Consider the following 22,916-nt stretch of genomic DNA (forward strand, 5'->3'; position numbering starts at 1 on the left):
ATCCAGTTCACAGGACTGTGAAGGTAATCTTTTCATAGCTGTAACCTCTCTATGTACGCACATATGTCCTGCTTATTCCTTCATGCTCCCTGCAGTCTCTCTCAGCCCTTGTGTTTCCCATCCTCTGTATTCCTTCTAAAATGTGCCTGCACTTACACTCAGCTATACACACTGCTGCTATAATGTGCCTGCACTCACACTCAGCCATTCACACATTCACACTGCTGTATAGAGAAGTTTCTGTCACTGTCCCCCTGCACAGCTCAGTGATTCTCATTTCCTGATTGGTCCATGCTGAACACACCCTCCTTCTCCATTGCTGTCATGTGACCACACAGACCTCTGGCAGCAGTCCTGCTTCTCTATGCTAGCCTGTTGTACTCAGGCCTGTATTTAGAGTTCATGCTGCCCTAGGCACTTTGCACGCAGAGGCTTGATGCCCGCTGTTCTCATCAAACAGACGTGATGGAGGAAAGAAGGAGGCCGGGGACGTCTTAGTTTGGGGACTGGTTCTGTCCAGTGTTGGACTGGGGTACCTGGAGCCCACCAATGTACAACCAATGAGACACGACATGCTGACCCGCTCCTTTCCTGAATTCATCTGTATCTGTGACAAATCTCAGAACACCCTCCATTTATACAGCTCTCAGGGTATGCTGGGAGTTGTAGTCTCTGAGAGGCCAACCCTGTAATAAATCACTGTGTGCAGAGGCTCCTGGTGGCTGCAATCTGTGGGTGACAACCATCAGCCCTGAAGGTCCAGCAATACATCTGTCTACAGCGTCAGCTATCAGAGGATTATACTACTGTACTACAACTCCCAGCATATCCTGAGGGCTGCAGACTGTCAGTACATGCTGGGAGTTGTAGTGCATGCAGCTGTTGTAGTTGGGTCCTATACAATGAATGCTTTGTGGCATATAAGAATACATAGATCTGTGGGGGCTCAGTGTAGGGAAGTGACCCCAGAACAGCACTAATAGGGGATAGAACAAAAACATCTCCCCCTATCCCTATTAGTGATGATCTGGGGTCACGTCCCTGCACTGAGCCCCCACAGATCTATGTAAACTTATATGCCACAAAGCATCCAGTGTATAATGCACCTAGGACCCAACTACAGCAGCTGCAGGCACTACAACTCCCAGCATATCCTGAGGGCTGCAGACTGTTCTGGGAGTTGTAGTGCCTGCAGCTGTTGTAGTTGGGTCCTGGAGGCATTGTGGGAGATCAGAACACATAGATCTGTGGGGGCTCAGTGTAGGGAAGTGACCCCAGAACATCACTAATAGGGGATAGGGGGGAGATGTTTTTGTTCTATCCCTATTAGTGATGTTCTGGGGTCACTTCCCTGCACTGAGCCCCCACAGATCTATGTATTCTGATCTCCCACAAAGCCTCCAGTGTATAATGCACCTAGGACCCAACTACAACAGCTGCAGGCACTACAACTCCCAGCATTTACTGACAGTCTACAGCCCTCAGGATATGCTGGGAGTTGTAGTGCCTGCAGCTTTTGTAGTTGGGTCCTAGTTTAAAAGTTTGCGCTAGTGTACTGTAGTGACCGCAGGGCTGTGTCAGTACACTACCGCAAACAATACACTGACCCATTGAGACCCCAATGGTACACAGGCTCTGCACGCTATAGAAGTGATTACAGTGCAGTTACTAATGACTCACAGGTGACGTCTTCTCAAATTGCCGTTGCGAACTTTTTGCTTTCTTCTCCATCTGGCGCAGCATCATGAAGACTTCTCCGACCACAACTCGTCTGCAGGCGGGCAGCTGGGGGTGACAGGGGAAGGGAGGCAGCTGGGGGTGACAGGGGGAGCCAGGGAGAGCAGCTGGGGGAAAGGGAGAGCAGCTGGGGGGCAGCTAGGGTGGCAGGGGAGAAGCTGGGGTTCAGGGGGAGAGTCTGGGGGGGGGCAGGGGAGAGGCTGGGGGGCAGGGGAGAGGCTGGGGGCAGGGGGAGAGTCTGGGGGGGGCAGGGAAGAGGCTGAGGGTTAGGGGGAGAGGCTGGGGGCAGGGGGAGAGGCTGGGGGGCAGGGGACAGGCTGGGGGGGTCAGGGAAGAGAGGCTGGGGGTAGAAGGAGAGGCCGGGGGGCGGGCAGACGCTGGGGGTTAGGGGGGAGACGCTGGGGGGTAGGGGGAGAGGCTGCCCCCCAGCAGGGGAGCAGCTGAGGATGCAGGGGGGGCGGGCAGACGCTGGTGGGCAGGGGGGAGAGGCTGGGGGGAGACGGGGCAGCCGGGAGCAGGATGGAAAGGCAGGCTGGTTCCCTCCCTCCATGCAGTGCTGGGGTCCGGGGTGCGAGGCAGGGGTTGAGCTTCCGGCACACACAGTCTGGCAGAGTCCGGAAGCTCACAGCTGCAGCCCCGCGGTCCCGGATCTTCCCTCCTGCTTGGCGATGACGTCACATCACGTGAGCGCCGCCGAGCAGGAGAGAAGATCCGGGACCGCGGGGCTGCAGCTGCGAGCTTACGGCCTCTGCCAGACTGTGTGTGTCGGAAGCTCACCCCGTTTTTAAATAATAAAAAAAGTGTTCCCTGCAGGGCGCCGCCCTAGGCACCGGACCACGGGTGCCTAGTGGCAAATACGGCCCTGGTTGTACTACACTGCTGCATTATGGGGATCTGCAGTTCCATCCTGTATCTACTAACTGCTGCTGTGTTATCAGGGTTATACAGTTACTATATATCAAGCTAGAAAGATAGGACATGCACAGCTCCCATTAATAAGAAAAGGGGTGCACAGTGCCAGTACATGAAAGAGCTAAATATGGAAAAGGAAGAAAATATGTACTATAATGGCAAAATTGGCACACCAAATAGTGAAAATAGGAAAGTACTTTATTTATCAGGAACACAATACAAGTAGAAAAAAAAGTCCCCCAAAAACTCCTAATGCAATCCAAGACAGGCAACCCCTATGATAATAAGTAATATCCCTATCATATAAAACAATATATATATATTTTATTTTTTTCTCACAAAGCAGGTTACCAAATCAAAAAATACAAGAAATATGTAAATAGCACAAAATGCAATGAACATGAGTAATAATGGAATAGCGAGGAAATATCTGGGAAAGAAGAGGACAAAAGCTGTATATCACCAAATGAGTATGACAGGGATAAACTGGGGTGCCGTCTGAAGAGCCCCACGCGTTCTGTCCGTACACTCAGACTTCCTATATTATACACCACGTGCTGATTGCTATACTGTACAATATATAATATCACAGATTCAGCTGTTTCTGAATATTTGCTTCATTTGTTATCATTATATTTGGGGTGTGGAACCAATTGTCAGCATTTCAATGATTTCTTATGGGAAAATTTGCTTTGGTGTAAGAGTGGATATGGATTACAAACACGATCCCGGAACAAATTATACTCGTAATCTAAGGCACCAATGTATTTTTCTTCAGGATTTTGTGTAACACTGAGTTAGGGTGGGTTCACACTACGGAATTCCACGGAGTTTATCTGCGAGAATTCCGTAGTGTGAACCCACCCTAAAACCTGCTAGGATAATAGATCTCCTCCTGGGATGTTGTCACTCCATCACAGACACTCACCTCTCATGTATATAGAAGGCCAGGCCTGAGCCCCTACCAGCGTGTGTACAGCACATGTATGGGAGTCGCTGAGCTGCCATTATAATACAGTACAGACAGGCAGAGGCATCCTGTGCCCTATAGGGAATCTATCAGAACATTCTGCACTGTGCATTTCTCATAAAACACCATATGCCATCTATTCCAATAGCCTACAGGAACAATTCAATCTGCAATTCTAATACTGTGAAGGTCGTACACTTGACCTAGCAACAATAAATGTAGCAAAGGGTTAAAGTGTGAAAACTCTTTACACGATTCCTGTTTAGAAGGGAATATTTACTCCACCTGGTCGCCATGACTGTGGATCTGGGTACAAGTACTGATCATATATCTTAGCAAAGTAATGGGGGAGCCATGAACTCTCCGAGCCCCCCGGAATAGTAATGTCCCTCTGAGGGCGACCCCTTGTATGTGTGTATTACACGGAAGGCCGGTTGTTTTCCATTGGTCGTGTCATAAATGCTACTTTAAATGTTATGAATTGTTTAAACCTCACAAGGCGCTGGATACATGCACCTGAATATGGCGGCCAAACGCTATACAAGTTATCTGGAAACTGCTGCCACAGTTGGTTGATGAGTTTTTGGTGCATATAGCCGGGAACTTGTGTGGTTTTTACCCTTATACTGTTGGTTCTTAGTGCAAACTACAGTACAGTCTACTAATGTGTAATGGTGCGTTTACACAGAGAGACTTATCTGACAGATCCATGAAGCCAAAGCCAGGAATAGACTATAAACAGAGATCAAGTCATAAAGGAAACACTTAGATTTCTACTCTTTTCAAATCCATTCCTGGCTTTGGCTTCCAAAATCTGTCAGATAAATCTCTCTGTGTAAACGCACCATAAGGCTGATAAATCTGGCACATCTCTAGGCTGTCTAGTCCAAGTGTGCACTGTCTGGTCCAAGTGTGCACTGTCTGGTCCAAGTGTGCACTGCCTAATACAAATTTGGTCCAAGTGTGCACTGTCTAGTCCAAGTTTGGTCCAAGTGTGCACTGTCTAGTCAAAGTTTGCACTGTCTAGTCAAAGTTTGGTCCAAGTGTGCATTTTCTAGTCCAAGTTTGCACTGTCTGCTTCGAGTTTGCACTGTCTATTCTAAGTGTGCACTGTCTAGTCCACGTTTGCACTTTCTGTTTCGAATTTGCATTACCAAGTCCAAGTTTGCACTGTCTGATGCACATTTGCACTGTCTTGTCCAAGTCTGGACATTCTAGTCCAAGTTTAGACCAACTGGTTTACTTTAGGCAAATACAGAAACCCCATCTTTCCACTCATTCCACACAGGTACCTTTGGTGCAATAGTCATAGTAAGTCTGGGCCAATGTCCAGTATTCTCTAAGCATTTTATAGGTGTTCAGGCCCCGACCAATTGCTAGAATCAGTTGGGAGAAGTGCTTGCTAAAAGGTGTTCTCTCTGAGCTTTGTGCTATGTGACCTAGATGGACCCCCCGTGTAAGGGTCCATTTACACAGAAACATTATCTGCCAAAGATTTGAAGCCAAAGCCAGAAACAGATTATAAACAGAAAAAAGGTCATAAAGGAAAGCCTGAGATTTCTCCTTTTTTTAAATCCATTCCTGGCTTTGGCTTCAAATCTTTGTCAGATAGTCTTTCTGTGTAAATGAACCCTAGTCTATAGGACCAAGACACACACCCAGAGCAGGAAAAGATGCGCCCAACTGTGCACTTCTCTCCTGGCTCAGTATAGCAACTGGTCTGAACACTCAGATACCCAACTTTTTATACGTCTCTACAACATATAAGAAGTTTTTTAAAGTGACAGGTACACTTTCGGTTACAATCTAACCTATCTGTGTGTGTATATGAGTTTGATGTGACATCTGTTGATGCGCCAGGGTGAAGGACACCTGCATAATCCTTGTGTGACCTCTCCAGTTCCTGTTTGGGTTATGCCTTGTTTATAGTGAATCACAGAGTCTACGCCTGAATGGAGCTTTGTCTGCTAATCTATAAAGAGATGACAAATGGCAGTGATGCCTTCATCATGTATTGATTTATATCATTCAATCTAAAATAAAAAAATAAAAAAAAATAGATTCAGAAAAAAAAAATAATTAAGCCTCCACTTCCCCCTGCTGGTTAGATAAGGTATAATGTATGTTTTGGCCTTAAAAAAATTACTAATGCAGAGATATTTATATACAGTATATATATATATATATATATATATATATATATATATATATATAGTATATATATATGAAACAATGGGGAAGTTTAACACAACAACCCTTCTCAAGCATTAATGAAAATTAAGAGCTGATTGGCCGCTATGGGGAACTGATCCACTTTGCGCTGGTGCTAGTTATGATTTATGTCTAGGTGCAGGTTGTGGATTTGGGAGATATTTACTGAACCAATGAAAATGGTAAGAGCTCCCTCTGCTGTCAGTTTACTGATATAACAGCCACATATACTGGCCAATCAATCCTGATACTGATTGGTGGGGGGGTCTGACTACCACGAGTTATATTCGTGCTTAGAAGGGGGGTCTTCACTTTGGATAACTTGTACTTGTTAGAAGTGTCTATTGACAATAAGCAGATAACAAAATATCTTAAATAAAGTTAGATCCCATCGCTGGCGATCAGAACCCCGGAAAAGATGTGTACAGCAGCGTACTAGGTAATATGGCTAGATGCCTGCCAATAGTGAATATGGTGCTATTTGTATAAAGTTACCGTTCCACACTATTGTGCGTTAACTGTCTTTTTTGATATACAATAGAGCATCGTTCTCTGTCTCTTATCCACTGGAGCCGACAGTCTGGTGTCAGTTCACACAGTGATCCATCAATCACATATAGCACAGACGGTACACACTTATCGCACACTAGTGCGAACGTTACCTTTAAAGTGATAACAAAATATCCCTCCACTAAGACCACTGGCAAGTATTTTTTTTTCTGTGAACTACAGTTCCCATCGTGCCAAAGCTAAAGCATGCTGGGAATTGTAGTTTTGCAACAGCTGGAGGGCCGGAGTTTGACATTAGGCTCTGTCCACACTATGGGGGAGATTTATCAAACATGGTGTAAAGTGAAACTGGCTCAGTTGCCCCTAGCAACCAATCAGATTCCACCTTTCATGCCTCGCAGACTCTTTGGAAAATAAAAGGTGGACCCTGATTGGTTGCTAGGGGCAACTGAGCCAGTTTCACTTTACACCATGTTTGATAAATGTCCCCCAATGTTTTTTGGCCATTTTTGAAGAGTAAAAGTAGCCGGTTTGTGTGTCATAAAACAGAAAACATCCCTTAGTTTGTAATAAGGCCCTATTATACGGAATGATTATCGGCCATTAGAAGTCAACGTTCAGCCGACATGAACGATGTCGGCTGCTCGTTGCTGTCGTTTGTCTTTCAACACGTTTGTCATTCAACGACTGTGATAGCAGCGATCTGTTGCAGTCACTCCGTGGAACAGTAGCGGCGGCAGCAGACCAGCGCTAATCGCTAATGGGCCTATGGACCCCCTGCGGCCCTCCCTGTACTCCCTCGCTGCTCAAGCGTGTAATAGCGGTGGTCCCGGCCTGTGATTGGCTGAGCGGCCTGTCAGCTGACAGGCTACTCTGAAGCTAGAGCGCGCGGGACCCGGGGAGAAGAAGACCGCAGCAGCAGCCCTGGAACGTGCATAGGTAATGTACACTCACCGGCCACTTTATTAGGTACACCATGCTAGTAACGGGTTGGACCCCCTTTTGCCTTCAGAACTGCCTCAATTCTTTGTGGCATAGATACAACAAGGTGCTGGAAGCTTCCTCAGAGATTTTGGTCCATATTGACATCATGGCATCACACAGTTGCCGCAGATTTGTCGGCTGCACATCCATGATGCGAATACTGTACTGTAGTACTGTGCGTTCAGAGATGCTCTTCTGCCTACCTTGGTTGTAACGGTTGGCTATTTGAGTCACTGTTGCCTTTCCATCATCTCAAACCAGTCTGCCCATTCTCCTCTGACCTCTGGCATCAACAAGGCATTTCCGCCCACAGAACTGCCGCTCACTAGATGTTTTTTCTTTTTCGGACCATTCTCTGTAAACCCTAGAGATGGTTGTGCGTGAAAATCCCAGTAGATCAGCAGTTTCTGAAATACTCAGACCAGCCCTTCTGGCACCAACAACCATGCCATGTTCAAAGGCCCTCAAATCACCTTTCTTCCCCATACTGATGCTCGGTTAGAACTGCAGGAGATTGTCTTGACCATGTCTACATGCCTAAATGCACTGAGTTGCCGCCATGTGATTGGCTGATTAGAAATTAAGTGGTAACGTGCAGTTGGACAGGTGTACCTAATAAAGTGGCCGGTGAGTGTATATAGTTAAGCAAGGGCTGCAAGGATATCGGTAACGATGTTCCTGCAGCCCTTGTTTAATGATTATCGGGCCGTGTAATAGGTCCAGTAAATGAGCGCCGATCTAGCAGATCGCTGCTTGTTTACAGGTATTATCGGGCCCCCATCAGCCCGTGTAATACCACCCTTACTGTCTCTGCCAGAGATGTCAGCAGAAAGCACTGTGTCAGGCTAAAAATAAAACAATATTTCTACATGACATTTTTTTTTAATACATAAGTGCAATACAGGTTATATTTATATTCAATTATACAATAAATAAATTAAAATAAAAACAATACATAATTAAAGAGCTGTTCGCGAGAGCGTACAGACTAGGAGGACTGGGGGTGATACGAGAGGCAACAAGTGCTTTATTTGCCAGTGTTCCAGTCCTTGTACATAGTCTCAAAGTGCCTACAGGTGATTGGGCGATCCAGTCACACGCCATTTTCTGAGCTCAGGTAGCAATTACAATGTAGATTGTACTTATAGTAGGCATATAGGAGCTAATAAGTACTGGAAGACTTGAGATTTTTTTATAGAAGTACATTACAGATCTATATACAGTGGTACCTTGGTTTAAGAGTAACTTGGTTTAAGAGCTCACAGTTCTTCAAAATTGTGACTTGGTATAAGAGCATTGCTTTGGTGTAAGAGCTTCCTGTACTGGGTGGGAAGGGGAGTGGGGGAGGGGCATGGTCTGCATAGCGGGGTCTACAGCCCTGTACTCTGACCCAGGAAGTCTCCCTCACCTTCCAAATCATAGCAGATCCACTTCAGGCTGGGGCTTACATCAGGGGACAGGACTGTGGAGGTAATCTCTTCATAGCTGTAACCCCTCTCTCCCCGGACAGAGAGCGCTGCATGCATGTGCCCACATCTGCCTGCTCATTCCTCCATGCTCCCTGCAGTCTCTGTCCACAATGGTGTTTCCCATCCTCTCCATTACTGTACAGTAACTTATAATATCACAGATTCTGCTGTTTCTGAATGTTTGTTTCATCTGTTTTACATGTTATTCAGAATAATAAATCATTATTTTGGGGTGTGGAACCAATTGTCTGCATATCAGTGATTTCTTATACAAAAATTTGCTTTGGTGTAAGAGTGTATTTGGATTACAAGCGCCGCCCCGGAATGAATTATGCTCCTAATCCAAGGCACCACTGTAACTTTCTGACACCAGTTGAATTGAAAGAAAAAGATTTTCGCTGGACAACCCCTTTAAGTTCCTCCATATGTTGGCTGTGGGAGACTTCCGCAATCCATTCCTAAAAAGACGGGGGATCAGACGACCTCCAGTGTCTTGGGATAATGGCCATCACTTCCTACAGGACATACAGCAGCTGATAAATGCTGGGAAATTTGAGATTTTTTTAATATAAGTAAATTACAAATCTCTGGCACTTTCTAAGGGTCCATCTACACAGAAAGATTATCTGACAAAGATCTGAAGCCAACCGCAGGAATGGATTTGAAAAAAAGTGGAAATCTCAGGCTTTCCTTTATGACCTGACCTCTGTTTATAGTCTGTTTCTGGCTTTGGCTTCAAATTTTTGGCAGGTAATCTGTCAGATCTTTTTTGTGTAAATGGACCTGTTGATTAGAAAGAAAAAATTGGTGAACAATCCCTTTAAGGGTACAAACCCACACACCGTATACGCAGCTTATTTACTGCTGCGATACGCAGCAAATACGCAGCAAACACGCAACAAATACGCAGCAGATTAGATCTAAATAAATGGACACAGCATCAAATCTGCACCACCAAATCTGCTTCAAATCTGCTGCGTTTTTGCTGCGTATCTGCTGTGTATACGGTGTGTGGGTTTGTACCCTAAGTGTAAAATATAAAGTTGGTCTCTGTTCACACCTGCGTCATGAGCAGCCTTGCTCATCCTGTGGCTCTCCAGCTGTTGGTAAACTACAACTCCCATCATGCACAGGAGAGCCACCTGTTGGGGAATAGTGGTGTAGGGCATGATGGGGGTTGTAGTCTTGCACCAGGTTGGTGGACACTGACTTGCAATTGGCTGTTCTATTTCTGGCACTATATAATGTAATCTTATAATTCTTATTACAGTCGGGATGTAACTAGCTGCGTCCAATCTGTGGTTGCAGCATGTGATGCTTCGCTCTCTCTTTGGCTCCTGTACAGACGGTCACATGCGGTTCTGAGCCTCCTTTGTGCATCCTTCCTGTCACAACCCGCATGATTTGGTAGCGGGAAATCTGCTGCTCTCTCATTGGCTGGTTGGAGATGGCACTTGTCAGTGATTGGGCAATCGCTTTCTGTGCCTCTTGATGATTGGTCTGAGGAAAGTCAGTGCCGGGCTGTGATTGGTGGGCGCTGTGCCGGGTTCTACAGTGTGAGAGAGAACGCGGCGCGGCCGGGATTAGACTGTGAGCGGCTACAGAGAGTGAGTGACCGGGGGAGGGAGGACCGGGGCGGGGGGCTGATGTACAGGAGCCGGGGTCACCTGTGAGGCAGTACCGGGGTGGTGCAGTCTGGGTGTAGCGGGGTAAGTGGTTGGGCTGTATATGAGGTTGGGATTCAGCGCAGTATGTCACCTGGAACACCAGACACGGGGGAGGAGAGGGGTCACCTGTTCTCTGGGACAGGGGCTGTCAGGGGAGGGGGCACTTCTGGGACAGGGGCTATCTGAGCCTCTGGATGTGGTTGTCGGGGACCCTCCTTAGTCTGTGGGGTTGTCGGGGACCCTCCTTAGTCTGTGGGGTTGTCGGGGATCCTCCTTAGTCTGTGGGGTTGTCGGGGACCTTCCTTAGTCTCTGGGGTTGTCGGGGACCCTCCTTAGTCTGTGGGGTTGTCGGGGACCTTCCTTAGTCTCTGGGGTTGTCGGGGATCCTCCTTAGTCTGTGGGGTTGTCGGGGATCCTCCTTAGTCTCTGGGGTTGTCGGGGATCCTCCTTAGTCTCTGGGGTTGTCGGGGATCCTCCTTAGTCTCTGGGGTTGTCGGGGATCCTCCTTAGTCTGTGGGGTTGTCGGGGATCCTCCTTAGTCTGTGGGGTTGTCGGGGATCCTCCTTAGTCTCTGGGGTTGTCGGGGATCCTCCTTAGTCTCTGGGGTTGTCGGGGACCCTCCTTAGTCTCTGGGGTTGTCGGGGACCCTCCTTAGTCTCTGGGGTTGTCGGGGATCCTCCTTAGTCTGTGGGTGGGGGTTGTCAGGGATCCTCCTTAGTCTGTGGGGTCGTCGGGGATCCTCCTTAGTCTGTGGGGTCGTCGGGGATCCTCCTTAGTCTGTGGGGTCGTCGGAGATCCTCCTTAGTCTGTGGGTGGGGGTCGTCAGGGATCCTCCTTAGTCTGTGGGTGGGGGTCGTCAGAGATCCTCCTTAGTCTGTGGGTGGGGGTCGTCGGGGATCCTCCTTAGCCTCTGGGGTCGTCGGAGATCCTCCTTAGTCTGTGGGTGGGGGTCGTCGGGGATCCTCCTTAGTCTGTGGGGTCGTCTGGGGTCGTCGGGGATCCTCCTTAGTCTGTGGGCGGGGGTCGTCGGGGATCCTCCTTAGTCTGTGGGGTCGTCGGGGATCCTCCTTAGTCTGTGGGCGGGGGTCGTCGGGGATCCTCCTTAGCCTCTGGGGTTGTCGGGGATCCTCCTTAGTCTGTGGGGTCGTCGGGGATCCTCCTTAGCCTCTGGGGTCGTCAGGGATCCTCCTTAGTCTGTGGGGTCGTCGGGGATCCTCCTTAGTCTGTGGGCGGGAGTTGTCGGGGGTCCCCCATAGTATTGTGGTGGTGTTTGGGTATCCCCTTCAGTCTCAGGGCGGGGGATCCTCCTTAGTCTCGGGTGGGAGTTATTGAGGATCCTTTTTCGTCTCAGGGTTGTCGGAAATCCTCCTTAGTCTGGGGGTTGTCGGGGATCCTCCTTAGTCTGGGGGTTGTTGTGGATTCTCCTTAGTCTCAGGGCAGTATTTGCAGGGGATCCTCCATAGTCTGGGGGGTTCGGGTCTCCTCCTTATTCTCGGAGTGGGAGTCATTGGGGCTCCTCCTTAGTTTTCCTGGTGTATGAGGGCAGCCATATTAGCTGTGACCCAGCTTTCCCGGCAGCAGACAGATCTGGGGGGGGCTGTAATTTTCAGTCTCTCCCCCCATCGCACTGTTGTGTCTGTACACGGAGACCTTTGGCACCTGGCTGGGCCGAGTCCGTGTCGCTCCTGACTTTCTGACGCCCTTGAAAAGTTAATATGTAAAGCTTGTTATGGGGCGGCGGGGCGAGCGGAGTCCTCTGCCTCCAGGGCTGCTGTTATGAGGAGACAGAAGGAGACGTAGTGAGGTCAGTGCTCCTGTGCAGCTGGTGCTAAACTACAACCCCCAGCATGCCCTGACAGCCGGAGGCAAGTGCTGGAGAGATACAAGTTAGGGAAGACTAGTATTGTTGGGTATGATGGGAGTTGTACAGGTCGGGGTACTCTCTATAGTAGTAGTTCGGGGTAGTTTGCTACAATGTATCAGCAACCATATCCAGTTAGCTGTATACAAGAATCCTCCCATTCACTGACAGCAACCAGAGGTCTTAAAGTAACACATTTAAACGCTGCTTTATCTTGTTTCAGGGGACACAGGACAATGGCGGACACTACTGTGATCAATGGCGGGCACGCCGATCTGTGGGCATCTCATAACCAGATGGTGCTGGAGCCTCTAGAAACCAATGACCCAGAGGTAAGAAGCTGAGGGAGAGCCGACCGTCCATCATACATAATGCAGAGACCAGTGGTCACCCAGCTGCTTTATGCTTTGTTCTCTATAATACTGGAGATCTGTAGGGCAGGGGGGAAGCGTGATGTCATCACCCGCCTGATAACACAGCGGCAGGGAGATAGGGGGAATACTCCCTGCAGACAGTTCAGACAGACAGGCTCTTTAGGTGATGCGCTCGTCATTTATTAAAGGAGTACTTTAATAAGTACAAATCAACTGGTGTCAGAAAGTGATTTGTAATTTATTTCTATTAAAAAGTCTCAAGTCTTCCAGTACTTATCAGCTGCTGTATGTCCTGCAGGAAGTGGTGTATTCTTTCCAGTCTGACACAGTGCTCTCTGCTGCCACCTCTGTCCATGTCAGGAACTGTTCAGAACAGTAGCCAAATCCCTTATTGAAAACATCTCCTGCAGTCCAGACTGAGAAGAATACGCCACTTCCTGCAGGACATACAGCAGCTGATAAGTTCTGGAAGATTTTAGATTTTTTTTTTTTTTTACTACAAATCTCTGGCACCAGTTGATTAGAAAGAGAATGTGTTTTTGCTGGAGTTTCCCTTTAATCTGGTATGGGGACTGTGTTTGTTTTTTATAGATTCTCAGCATTTCTGGATTACCAGACTCTTCCTGTAGGGTCACCTATAGGTGGTACTGTTCCTTTAAATTGTGCTGTCCCTTTAACCTATGTCTTGCTTCCTTTCATATGGAATGATCCTGTGTTGTTTTCCTCCAGGTGTATGAGATTATCCGTAAGGAGAAGCACCGGCAGCGCTACGGCCTGGAGCTCATCGCCTCTGAGAACTTTGCCAGCTGTGCGGTATTGCAGGCTCTTGGCTCTTGTCTGAATAACAAGTACTCAGAGGGTTACCCGGGACAGAGGTGAGAGGGTGGCACCGCTGTGTGGCACCATGATAGGCTGCACCTGCACGGCGGGTATCTCTGCTTACAGCTAGGATTACACTGTTTATTATGATAGCCAAGCCCTTAAAGGGGTAGTTCAGCAAAAAAAAAATTCTTTCAAATCAACTGGTGCCAGAAAGTTATATAGATTTGTAATTTACTTCTATAAAAAAAAAAAAAATCGGAAGTGTCACAGTACTTATCAGCTGCTGTATGTCCTGCAGAAAGTGGGGTATTCTCTCCAATCTGACACAGTGCTCTGTGCTGCCACCTCTGTCCATGTCAGGAGCTGCAGAGCAGCAGCAAATCCCCATAGAAAACCTCTCCTGCTCTCCAGACTGGAAAGAATACACCACTTCCTGTAGGACATACAGCAGCTGATACGTACTGGAAGATTTTTTTTTTTTTTTTTTTTTTTTTTTTATAGAAGTTAAGTAGAAATCTCTGGCACTTTCTGGCACCATGTGATTTGAAAGAATTTTTTTTTGCTGAACTACCCCTTTAAAGGGAATGCAAACTTTTTTTTTTGTAATGAAATCCCTTTCTGGTATACCATACAATGGCTGCTCTGCATGTTCTATAGTCACAATTTACATATCTTGCATGATTTTGTGCGCGCAGCCTTTACCCAGGCCTGAGTGTCTCCAGACTACAAACAGCACTTGTCATGTGATACCCCACCAGGACATCAATACTGTTAGGCTGGGTTCACACTACGTTTTTGCAATCCGTTTTTCGTAAAAAAAAAAAAAAAACGGATGGAAAGAACAAATTCGACTGTGTGCATCCGTTTTGATCCGATTTTCCATTGACTTACATTATAAAGAGAAACGGATCAAAGCGGATCCGTTTTTTTTTTTTTACGGACACAAAAACGTGATCAACCTAATTTTTGTGTCCGTCAAAAAAAAAAACAGATCATTTTTTTTTTTTATAATGGAAGCCAATGGAAAAACGGATCAAAACTGATGCACACAGTTGCATCCGTTTCTCATCTGTTTTTTTGCAAAAACGTAGTGTGAACCCAGCCTTACCGTTATCTGTTGTCTGTCACCTGACAGGTACTATGGCGGCACAGAGCACGTGGATGAGCTGGAGCGGCTGTGTCAGAAGAGGGCTCTGGAGACGTACAGGCTGGACCCTCAGAAATGGGGAGTGAATGTGCAGCCGTATTCAGGTGAGACACAGAAAGAGAGAGACGATAGCCAGGGAGCCTGTCATCCCTTTCATGCTGCCCGAACCTGGAGTCATTGGGGTGGTCGTCCCCTCCCCTCCAGCCTTGTTTGATAGAATTCTCCTTGTAACGAAAAAGGAAGAGATCTATCAATCAAGAGTGGTGGGGAGAAGCTGACCATTCAGGCAGCATGAAAGTGAGAAAAGGTTCCCTTTAAAAATGGTGTTTTAGGCTAAAGGTACATAGTGGATGGCTGTGGCTGTGTAACGTGTGGTAGGCAAAGATTTCCATGTTAGCTAAGTGATTGTGGTTGCAGTGTAATGTCCCCACGCCACTGGCCTCGGGGGAGCACCACACATCCCACATCGCATTTAACGCTGTGAGTTCTGCAGCGACATCCACTGCAATCCTGTGTCCTGTCATATTCTATGGTTTTAGAAGCAGGCGGGAGCCCGACCAGGTAAGGTATGAGCCCGGCAGCAGGGGGTAAAGTGGGAGGGGGCTTTATATTCTCACAGCGGAATGAAAATGATGTAAAGCCATAGAAAATGACAGGACCAGGTATCGCAACGGATTTATGGTATGTGGGAAACTGGCCTTACAGTGAGGACGCAGGAGGCTTTGGGTCCTATTAGACAGAGCAATTTCTCTTTTGAAAGATAGCAGAAGACCTGAAATCATTCGCCAGAATACACAATAAAATAGTTGTTGGTTACAATCGCAATTAAGATCGTGATAACAAGCGAACGATTATTGATTTTATGGTCTGCCCAAAAGATGCGATCAATGACATAGGAACCAATTTCTGTTGCCCTCATACACACTGAAAGAATAACACTTAAGTTCCAACGATATAGCGTTTTTTTTGCACAATAATTTTTCCGTCCAATAGGGCCCTTTGTCTTCACAGCAGATCTCCTGTACAGTCCACATGTCTGGTTTGACCCTTGTCCAGTGCAAATAAACTTTATATTCCCTTTCACTTCTGGTTCCAGGTTCCCCCGCTAATTTTGCTGTTTACACTGCTCTGGTGGAGCCTCATGGGAGGATTATGGGATTGGACCTGCCCGATGGGGGGCACCTCACCCATGGCTTCATGACTGACAAGAAGAAGATCTCTGCCACATCCATATTTTTTGAATCCATGCCGTACAAGGTGAGCCGTCATAAAAGCCAGCCCCTTTATAGCAGGGATAGAGAACCTTAGGCCCTCCAGCTGTTGCAAAACTACATTTCCCATCATGCCTGGGACTTTGGCTGTCCAGGCATGATGGGAATTGTAGTTCTGCAACAGCTTGGAGGTTAAACGTTCCCCCATCCCTGCTTCACTGTTTACAGTATAAGGCCTGGTTCACACACAGTATGACACCAGCCATTCTGTGACATGGCCGTGTCACAGAACAGCCTGTGTCAGTGAAGTTCTTCCCGGCCGATACTGCAGTTTCTTTATAATTTGGATGTGGCCACATTTGGGTGTGCCCGCCTTTCAATTACCCATAGCCGACAATGTAAAGTGCGGCCAGAGCCACACTTCACATTGTTCTGTCAGTCTTTTCTGACATCCCAGTTTTTTCTGCGGCTGCAAGGAATCTCGACGAGATTGTATACACTTCAGCCAGGATTCCATAGTAACCAATGTAATCGGCAATTTCATTAAATATTCCACCTATATTGCTCAGTATGAACTTACCCTTAGGTAAGTATGTATGCGCCACATGTGTCCATAAGATCCTCCAGCTGTATACCTATGACAAACACTGCAGGATGGAAATGGAGCATCTCAAAGCAACTGGAAGTTTCATGTCTCCTCCAGCAGCACAGAGTATTTTAGCAGTGACCCATACACATAATGTGATGAGCAGTCAACCTCTGCATCCAGTTACTGTGTTACCCCTGTGTGCAGGTGAATCCAGACACTGGTTATATAGACTACGACAGACTGGAAGAGAATGCTCGCTTGTTTCATCCCAAGCTAATCATTGCCGGTGAGTACTACAACTCCCATCATCTCTACTAAAGGGGTCACTGGCAGAAATAAAAACCCAGGGGGGAATTTATCAAACATGGTGTAAAGTAAAACTGGCTCAGTTGCCCCTAGCAACCAATCAGATTCCACCTTTCATTCCTCACAGACTCTTTGGAAAATGAAAGGTGGAATTTGATTGGTTGCTAGGGGCAACTGAGCCAGTTTCACTTTACACCATGTTTGATAAATTCCCCCCGTTTATTTATTTTTTGGTAAGGTGTCAGCTGCTACTCGCGTAATCTGGACTACGCCCGGATGAGAGTCATCGCTGATGAAAACAATGCTGTCCTCATGGCCGACATGGCGCACATTAGCGGGCTGGTGTCGGCCGGTGTAGTGCCTTCTCCCTTTGAACACTGTGATATCATCACCACCACGACACACAAGACACTGCGTGGCTGCCGTGCCGGCGTGATCTTCTACCGGAAGGGTGAGTTGTGCTCCTCAGGTTGACGTGAACCCCCGTACGCTGAGCTGACACGGTTTCTTCTTCAGGAGTCCGCAGCGTGGATCCCAAGACGGGAAAGGAAATTCTGTACAATTACGAGAGTCTCATCAATCAGGCTGTGTTTCCCGGCCTACAAGGTGGACCTCATAATCACGCTATAGCAGGTACGGCCCCCTGTCATTATAGGAGGTACGGCCCAAGGACCCTCAGGAGTCGTCTGACAGCTTCATTGCGATTTATTACAGGTATTGCTGTGGCTCTAAAACAAGCCATGACCCCAGAGTTCAAGTTGTACCAGACGCAGGTCGTCTCCAATTGCAAAGCGTTGGCGAGCGCGTTAGAAGAATATGGTTATCACATTGTTACAGGTGAGGAACCTCCAATACAGTACACCAGGTGGAGGGGACCTCTGCTCTCCATCTGTTGCAAAACTACAACTCCCATCATGCATTTAGCTATGGCTGTCAAGGCATGATGGGAGTGGTAGTTTTGCAACAACTGGAGAGCCAAGGTTTCCTACCCCTGCATTACAGAGCAGAGCAGAGTGGACTAGGAGCAACTCAGCAGTTCAGTTATTCTTAAAGGGGTAGTTCCTTCCCCCCCCCCCCAGAAAAAAAACTAAATTTCTTTAAAATAAACTGGTGCCAGAGATTTGTAATTTTCTTCTAATAGAAAAACTCTCCATATCTTCCAGTACTTATCAGCTGCTGTTTGTCCTGCAGGAAGTGGTGTATCATTTCCTGTCTGGAGTGCAGGAAAGGTTTTCTATGGCAATTTGCTCCTGCTCTGGACTGTTCCTGACATGGACAGAGGTGGCAGCAGAGAGCACTGTGTCAGACTGGAAAGAATACACCACTTCCTACGGCACATACTGCAGCTGATAAGTACTGGAGGACTGGAGATTTTTTAATAAAGTAAATTACAAATCTCTGGCACCTGTTCATTGGAAATAATTTTTTTGGGGGGAACTACCCTTTTAAGAATGGGCTAAACTGCTACCTTATACTCTACAGGAAAGGTGCTCGGTTTGGCAGCGTTACTTAAAGGAATCTTGTTCTGTAACTTAACAGGAGGATCAGACAATCATCTCATTCTGGTAGACCTGAGAAATAAGAAGACTGATGGAGGAAGAGCGGAGAAGGTCCTTGAAGCCTGTGCCATAGCTTGCAACAAGAACACCTGCCCAGGTGAGTGTGCGTCTGAGTGATCGGTGAGGACGTCGGCCATGGATGTAAACTGAGGGCAGAGAGTCTGTGTCCTGTGGCCTCAGAAGGAACCACGGTGCATTACAGTCAGGCGGTACAGCTGTGAAATCCATTCTCCAGTCTGACAGTGCTGAACGTAGATCCGGCATGTGTTGCCAGTAAATTACATTACACGCTGTCTGTACCCCCTGCAGGTGACAAGAGTGCACTGCGCCCCAGCGGCCTTCGGTTCGGAACCCCTGCCCTGACTTCTCGAGGATTCCGGGAGGAGGACTTTAAAAAAGTGGCGCACTTCATCCACCAAGGTGTGTTGTGGTCCGGTCATGTTTATGTGGGCGTCTTTGCTGTACACTGTCGCTACATTTGTGTTTGACTTTCTGCTGCATCTGAGAAAATGTGGTTTTATGTGTTTCTAAATGTATTTATTATTTGCAGCTTTTTTTTTTTACCTTGCAAAATTTTTGTGCAGTTTTACTTGAACAAAAGTGGAATGAAAAAATTGCATGTAATATACTGCACACTTTGAGCACAGTCTGCAATTGCGAATGATGTGCTGTGGAATAGTGATGTCACAATATCAGAATTTTGAGTTCGATACCAACACCAACTTTTTTTATTCTGATACTCAGTACTATTTCGATACTTAATAATGTATATAAAAAAAAAACAAATCTAATGCCCCCCCCCCCTAACTGTAGATATAATGTTTCCCGTTTTTACACTGTTTAATAAATCTGATGTGGTATCTATATTCTTCCGGTCCTGTAGCTTTGACTGGTACCATGTTTGTATATATGACGTTTGCAGCCTCCTCACTTTTTGCCTCTTATTGGGGCTCCTGTCTGCTGTATCGTTATATGGCCGCCGATACCGCATTGTAGAGGTCCTGTCACCGCATCTGGATTGAGGGGTTGGCCTGTCCCCCGGTAGCAGTATTTTGAATAAAATCTACTTTTATTGCTGCAGAGGGGCAGGGAGTCAATGTGGTGCACCCTAGAAGAGTGGTGCCACAGGCCTAGGGCAGAGATGCCAGATTTACATGCCCGCCGCAGCAAATACAAAATAACACTGTGTTAGCGGCTTGGGGGGAGGGGGGCGGCTATATGCCGCTTTAAAGGGATAGTGTCGCTTTTTTTTTCTTTTTCAAAAAAATGTAATTTTAAAAAATAAATGAATTAGTATTTTTTATTTTTTCCTTAGCATGTGGCATCAGTGTTTTAAAACACTGTGATGTTTACACAGGGGGCTGCCATGTTGAGGAGCATCTGTGTATGACGTCATTTCACGACACCTACACAGATGCTGTACGGCACACACACAGCATTGAAGTGAACGGACGGAGTCCGTCCCGTTCACTTACACTGTGTTTGAGAAGCTGTGTACTGCACATGTCCAAAGACATGCGCAGTACACAGCTGTGGGAGGGTGGGGGCGCTATTGTAGAGAAGCCTGCACTAGGGCTGAGTGATATACCATCACAATACCGATACCGACATTTCTCCTACCCTCAGCTCCCTTGCGTTCCCGTTCCTAACCTGCCTGGACGCAAATCTACTATTGAGGCAGGGGATCTTCCATCCCCTGCCCTGCAGCAGTCTGACAGCTCAGTGCATCACCCCCACCCCCCGCAGGACACATGCTTTTCTCCTGGCCGCCACCTCCCCTACCCCGTACAGCCGCTCCACGTACCGGGCACTGAGAGCACACGTGGCCTTCCCGGCAGCCATCTCCCCCTACCCCGTACAGCCGCTCCACATACCGGGCACTGAGCGCACCCGCAGGTCCCCGGTCTCTGGAAGAAGAGGACGCAGGGGCCGCGGGATCGTGTGATGACATCACTGGGCTGGAGCTGTATAGCGGGATGTGCAGACCGCCGATCCCGATATACAGCTTTATCATCTGCAGCGATGTCATGACACGATCTTGCGGTGCCTGCGTCCTATTCTTCCAGAGACCGGGGAACTGCGGGTGCGCTCAGTGCCCGGTATGTGGAGCGGCTGTACGGGGTAGGGGGAGATGGCTGCCGGGAGGGCCGTGTATGTTCCAGTGCTGAGCGGGATGACAGGGGTAAGAGGAAATAAAGCTTCTGTCCCCATCACCCCCAGCCTCTGCCTCCTCTTCTGTCCCAATCACCCCCAGCCTCTGCCTCCTCTTCTGTCCCCAGCCTTTGCCTCCTCTTCTGCCCCCAGCCTCTGCCTCCTCTTCTGCCCCCAGCCTCCTCTTTTTGCCCCATCACCCCCAACCTCTACCCCCCCTTCTGCCCATCCTCTATAGTGAAGCTGTCGGTATGATATTTCATGTATGAGTGTGCATGTATCAGCGTGCATGTATGAGCTGCCTGTATGAGACTGCGTGTATGAGCTGCCTGTATGAGAGTGCGTGTATCAGCTGCCTGTATGAGAGTGCGTGTATGAGCTGCCTGTATGAGAGTGCGTGTATGAGCTGCCTGTATGAGAGTGCGTGTATCAGCTGCCTGTATGAGAGTGCGTGTATGAGCTGCCTGTATGAGAGTGCGTGTATGAGCTGCCTGTATGAGAGTGCGTGTATGAGCTGCCTGTATGAGAGTGCGTGTATCAGCTGCCTGTATGAGAGTGCGTGTATCAGCTGCCTGTATGAGAGTGCGTGTATGAGTGTGCATTAAGGATAAGCAAATGTGCAGTAGTAGTAAAATGCTTTGCTATGCTCGGCCGTCAGCCGGCTGCATTTGAGCCCCACTTCGGGTGTTTGGAAAAGCTTGATGCAGTCCTGGGAGAAGTTCCCCAGAGCTGTACCCAGATTTTCCAGACACCTGGAGCGGAGCTCAAATGCAGCCGGCTGACGACCGATCATAGCAAAGCATTTTACTACTACTGCACATTTGCTTATCCCAAGTTTACAGGCATGAGCTGTCTGTATGAGTGTAACAATACTATGTACATGTACATGTAGGTTGAGGTGTATTATGAGGTTCTGCAGCAGCTGAGGTTTATTATGAAAGGCTAGGGACACGCTTGTATCTGTACTGCTGTGCAGACAACAACAAAATGGCGCTGCCCAGCAGTACACATAGAAGCACCTTTCCCCTCTTTTCCCATGTGAAAGAAGGAGGGAGGTGCTGATGTCACAGCAGTTGAGCAGGGACTGCCTCTTTTTTTTTTTTCAGCAGCCGTATTTTAGGCTGCTTTTACCAGCAGTTTCCTGCTGGAGCTCCCCCTGGTGGACATCACTGGGAAATATAAAAAATTAGATTGTTAATTTTTCATATTTCCTTACATGTAAAAAAAAAAAAAAAAAGAAAAACACATATAAATTAACAAAAAAAATAACAAATTCAGTTTTAACACTTTCAAATTTTTTTTCTTGTTTTGTGACACATTCCCTTTAAGGCCGGGAGTTCTGGATTCCGGTCCGTGCATGGACTGTAATTGTGTAACATGTGAATGCCCCTTTAGCTTTGTTGTTTATCTTATGATGCGTTTACACAGACAGATTATCTGACAGATCTTTGAAGCCGGCACCAAGTGAACAGACAATAAATCGAGAACAGGTCATAAAGAAAAGACTGAGATTTCTCCTCTTTTCAAATCCATTCCTGGCTTTGGCTTCAAAAATCAGTCAGATAAAACTGTGTAAACACACCCATACGCTTTATTTACAGCAGTGTGAGGAGTCTTCTTATCATTCCTGGACACGCTCCACATGCTGCTGCTGATGGATCTTTACTTAATATTTCTGTTTAGTGGTTTTGCCAGGATTATTTAGGGGATTTTCCCACCAAAGTGTTTTGTGACATATCTTAAAGGATGATGTGGGTCTGGTCACTGTGATTCCTACAGATTCTGTAGAAAGAACTGTGAGAAGGGTCAGAGACCACACAATTGTGACATGGGCTTAAAGTGTAACTGTCATTTCAGGGCCATTTTTCTGAAAACATTAAATATCAACAGTACAAGCGATTTTAAGAAACTCTGTAATAGGTTTTATGTACTAAAAGAGTTTCCTTCTGTACTGAAAAAGCAATCTCCCAGCCTCCCCCCTCACATCAAATGAAGCAGGATTTCTGTCTCCATTATGTGGCTATGGAGAGGGGAGGGGCTGTTAGGAGTGACTGAGCACGGAGCAGTCCTGCACAGCACAACACCCTGCAATCTTCTCTCAGTAAGTTCATAGATAAGCACTGACCTTTCTGACCAGAGAATCCTGCGGTTTAGGTGCCCAGACAGTCTGCAAACAGCTGACCTTCATGTCATCTCTTCCTGCTCCCTCATCTCCCTCAGCCCCTCCCCTCTTCATAGGCTTACAATGGAGAGAGCAGAACCCGTCTTCACTGGCTTCTCTGTAATGAAGATGTGTTTGCCTGATAATGCACAGATAAGAAGTCAGGGGGGGAGGCTGGGAGATTGCTTCTTGAGTACAGAAGGAGGCTTTTTTGGCTGATGAAACCTATTACAGAGTTTCTTAAAATCGCTTATACTACTGATTTCTGCAATAAA

At 47.3% G+C, this 22,916-nt stretch overlaps 2 protein-coding genes across 5 annotated transcripts in view; one reads left to right on the forward strand and one right to left on the reverse strand.

Moving 5' to 3' along the window:
* Positions 1 to 22,916, forward strand: part of SHMT1 (serine hydroxymethyltransferase 1) — a 25,103-nt gene continuing 2,187 nt past the window's right edge. The window contains exons 1-11 of one of the 4 annotated variants that reach the window (XM_069984222.1): positions 1 to 23; positions 12,545 to 12,653; positions 13,425 to 13,570; positions 14,653 to 14,768; positions 15,761 to 15,921; positions 16,669 to 16,750; positions 17,009 to 17,221; positions 17,287 to 17,403; positions 17,485 to 17,607; positions 18,310 to 18,426; positions 18,639 to 18,749. In XM_069984222.1, coding sequence (XP_069840323.1) covers positions 12,558 to 12,653; positions 13,425 to 13,570; positions 14,653 to 14,768; positions 15,761 to 15,921; positions 16,669 to 16,750; positions 17,009 to 17,221; positions 17,287 to 17,403; positions 17,485 to 17,607; positions 18,310 to 18,426; positions 18,639 to 18,749 — 1,282 coding nt within the window. In that variant the 5' untranslated portion in view covers positions 1 to 23; positions 12,545 to 12,557. Of the gene's footprint in view, positions 24 to 10,321; positions 10,401 to 12,160; positions 12,326 to 12,544; positions 12,654 to 13,424; positions 13,571 to 14,652; positions 14,769 to 15,760; positions 15,922 to 16,668; positions 16,751 to 17,008; positions 17,222 to 17,286; positions 17,404 to 17,484; positions 17,608 to 18,309; positions 18,427 to 18,638; positions 18,750 to 22,916 lie in introns of those variants that run through there. The other 3 variants (XM_069984221.1, XM_069984220.1, XM_069984219.1) reach the window with 3 other exon arrangements.
* SMCR8 (SMCR8-C9orf72 complex subunit) overlaps positions 22,668 to 22,916 on the reverse strand; it is a 15,835-nt gene continuing 15,586 nt past the window's right edge. Inside the window, exon 3 of the transcript XR_011364616.1 lies at positions 22,668 to 22,780. The gene's annotated coding sequence lies outside the window, so the exon portion shown is untranslated. The remainder of the gene's footprint in view (positions 22,781 to 22,916) is intronic.

Source organism: Dendropsophus ebraccatus, chromosome 9, assembly GCF_027789765.1.
Source record: "Dendropsophus ebraccatus isolate aDenEbr1 chromosome 9, aDenEbr1.pat, whole genome shotgun sequence".
Classification (NCBI taxonomy): domain Eukaryota; kingdom Metazoa; phylum Chordata; class Amphibia; order Anura; family Hylidae; genus Dendropsophus; species Dendropsophus ebraccatus.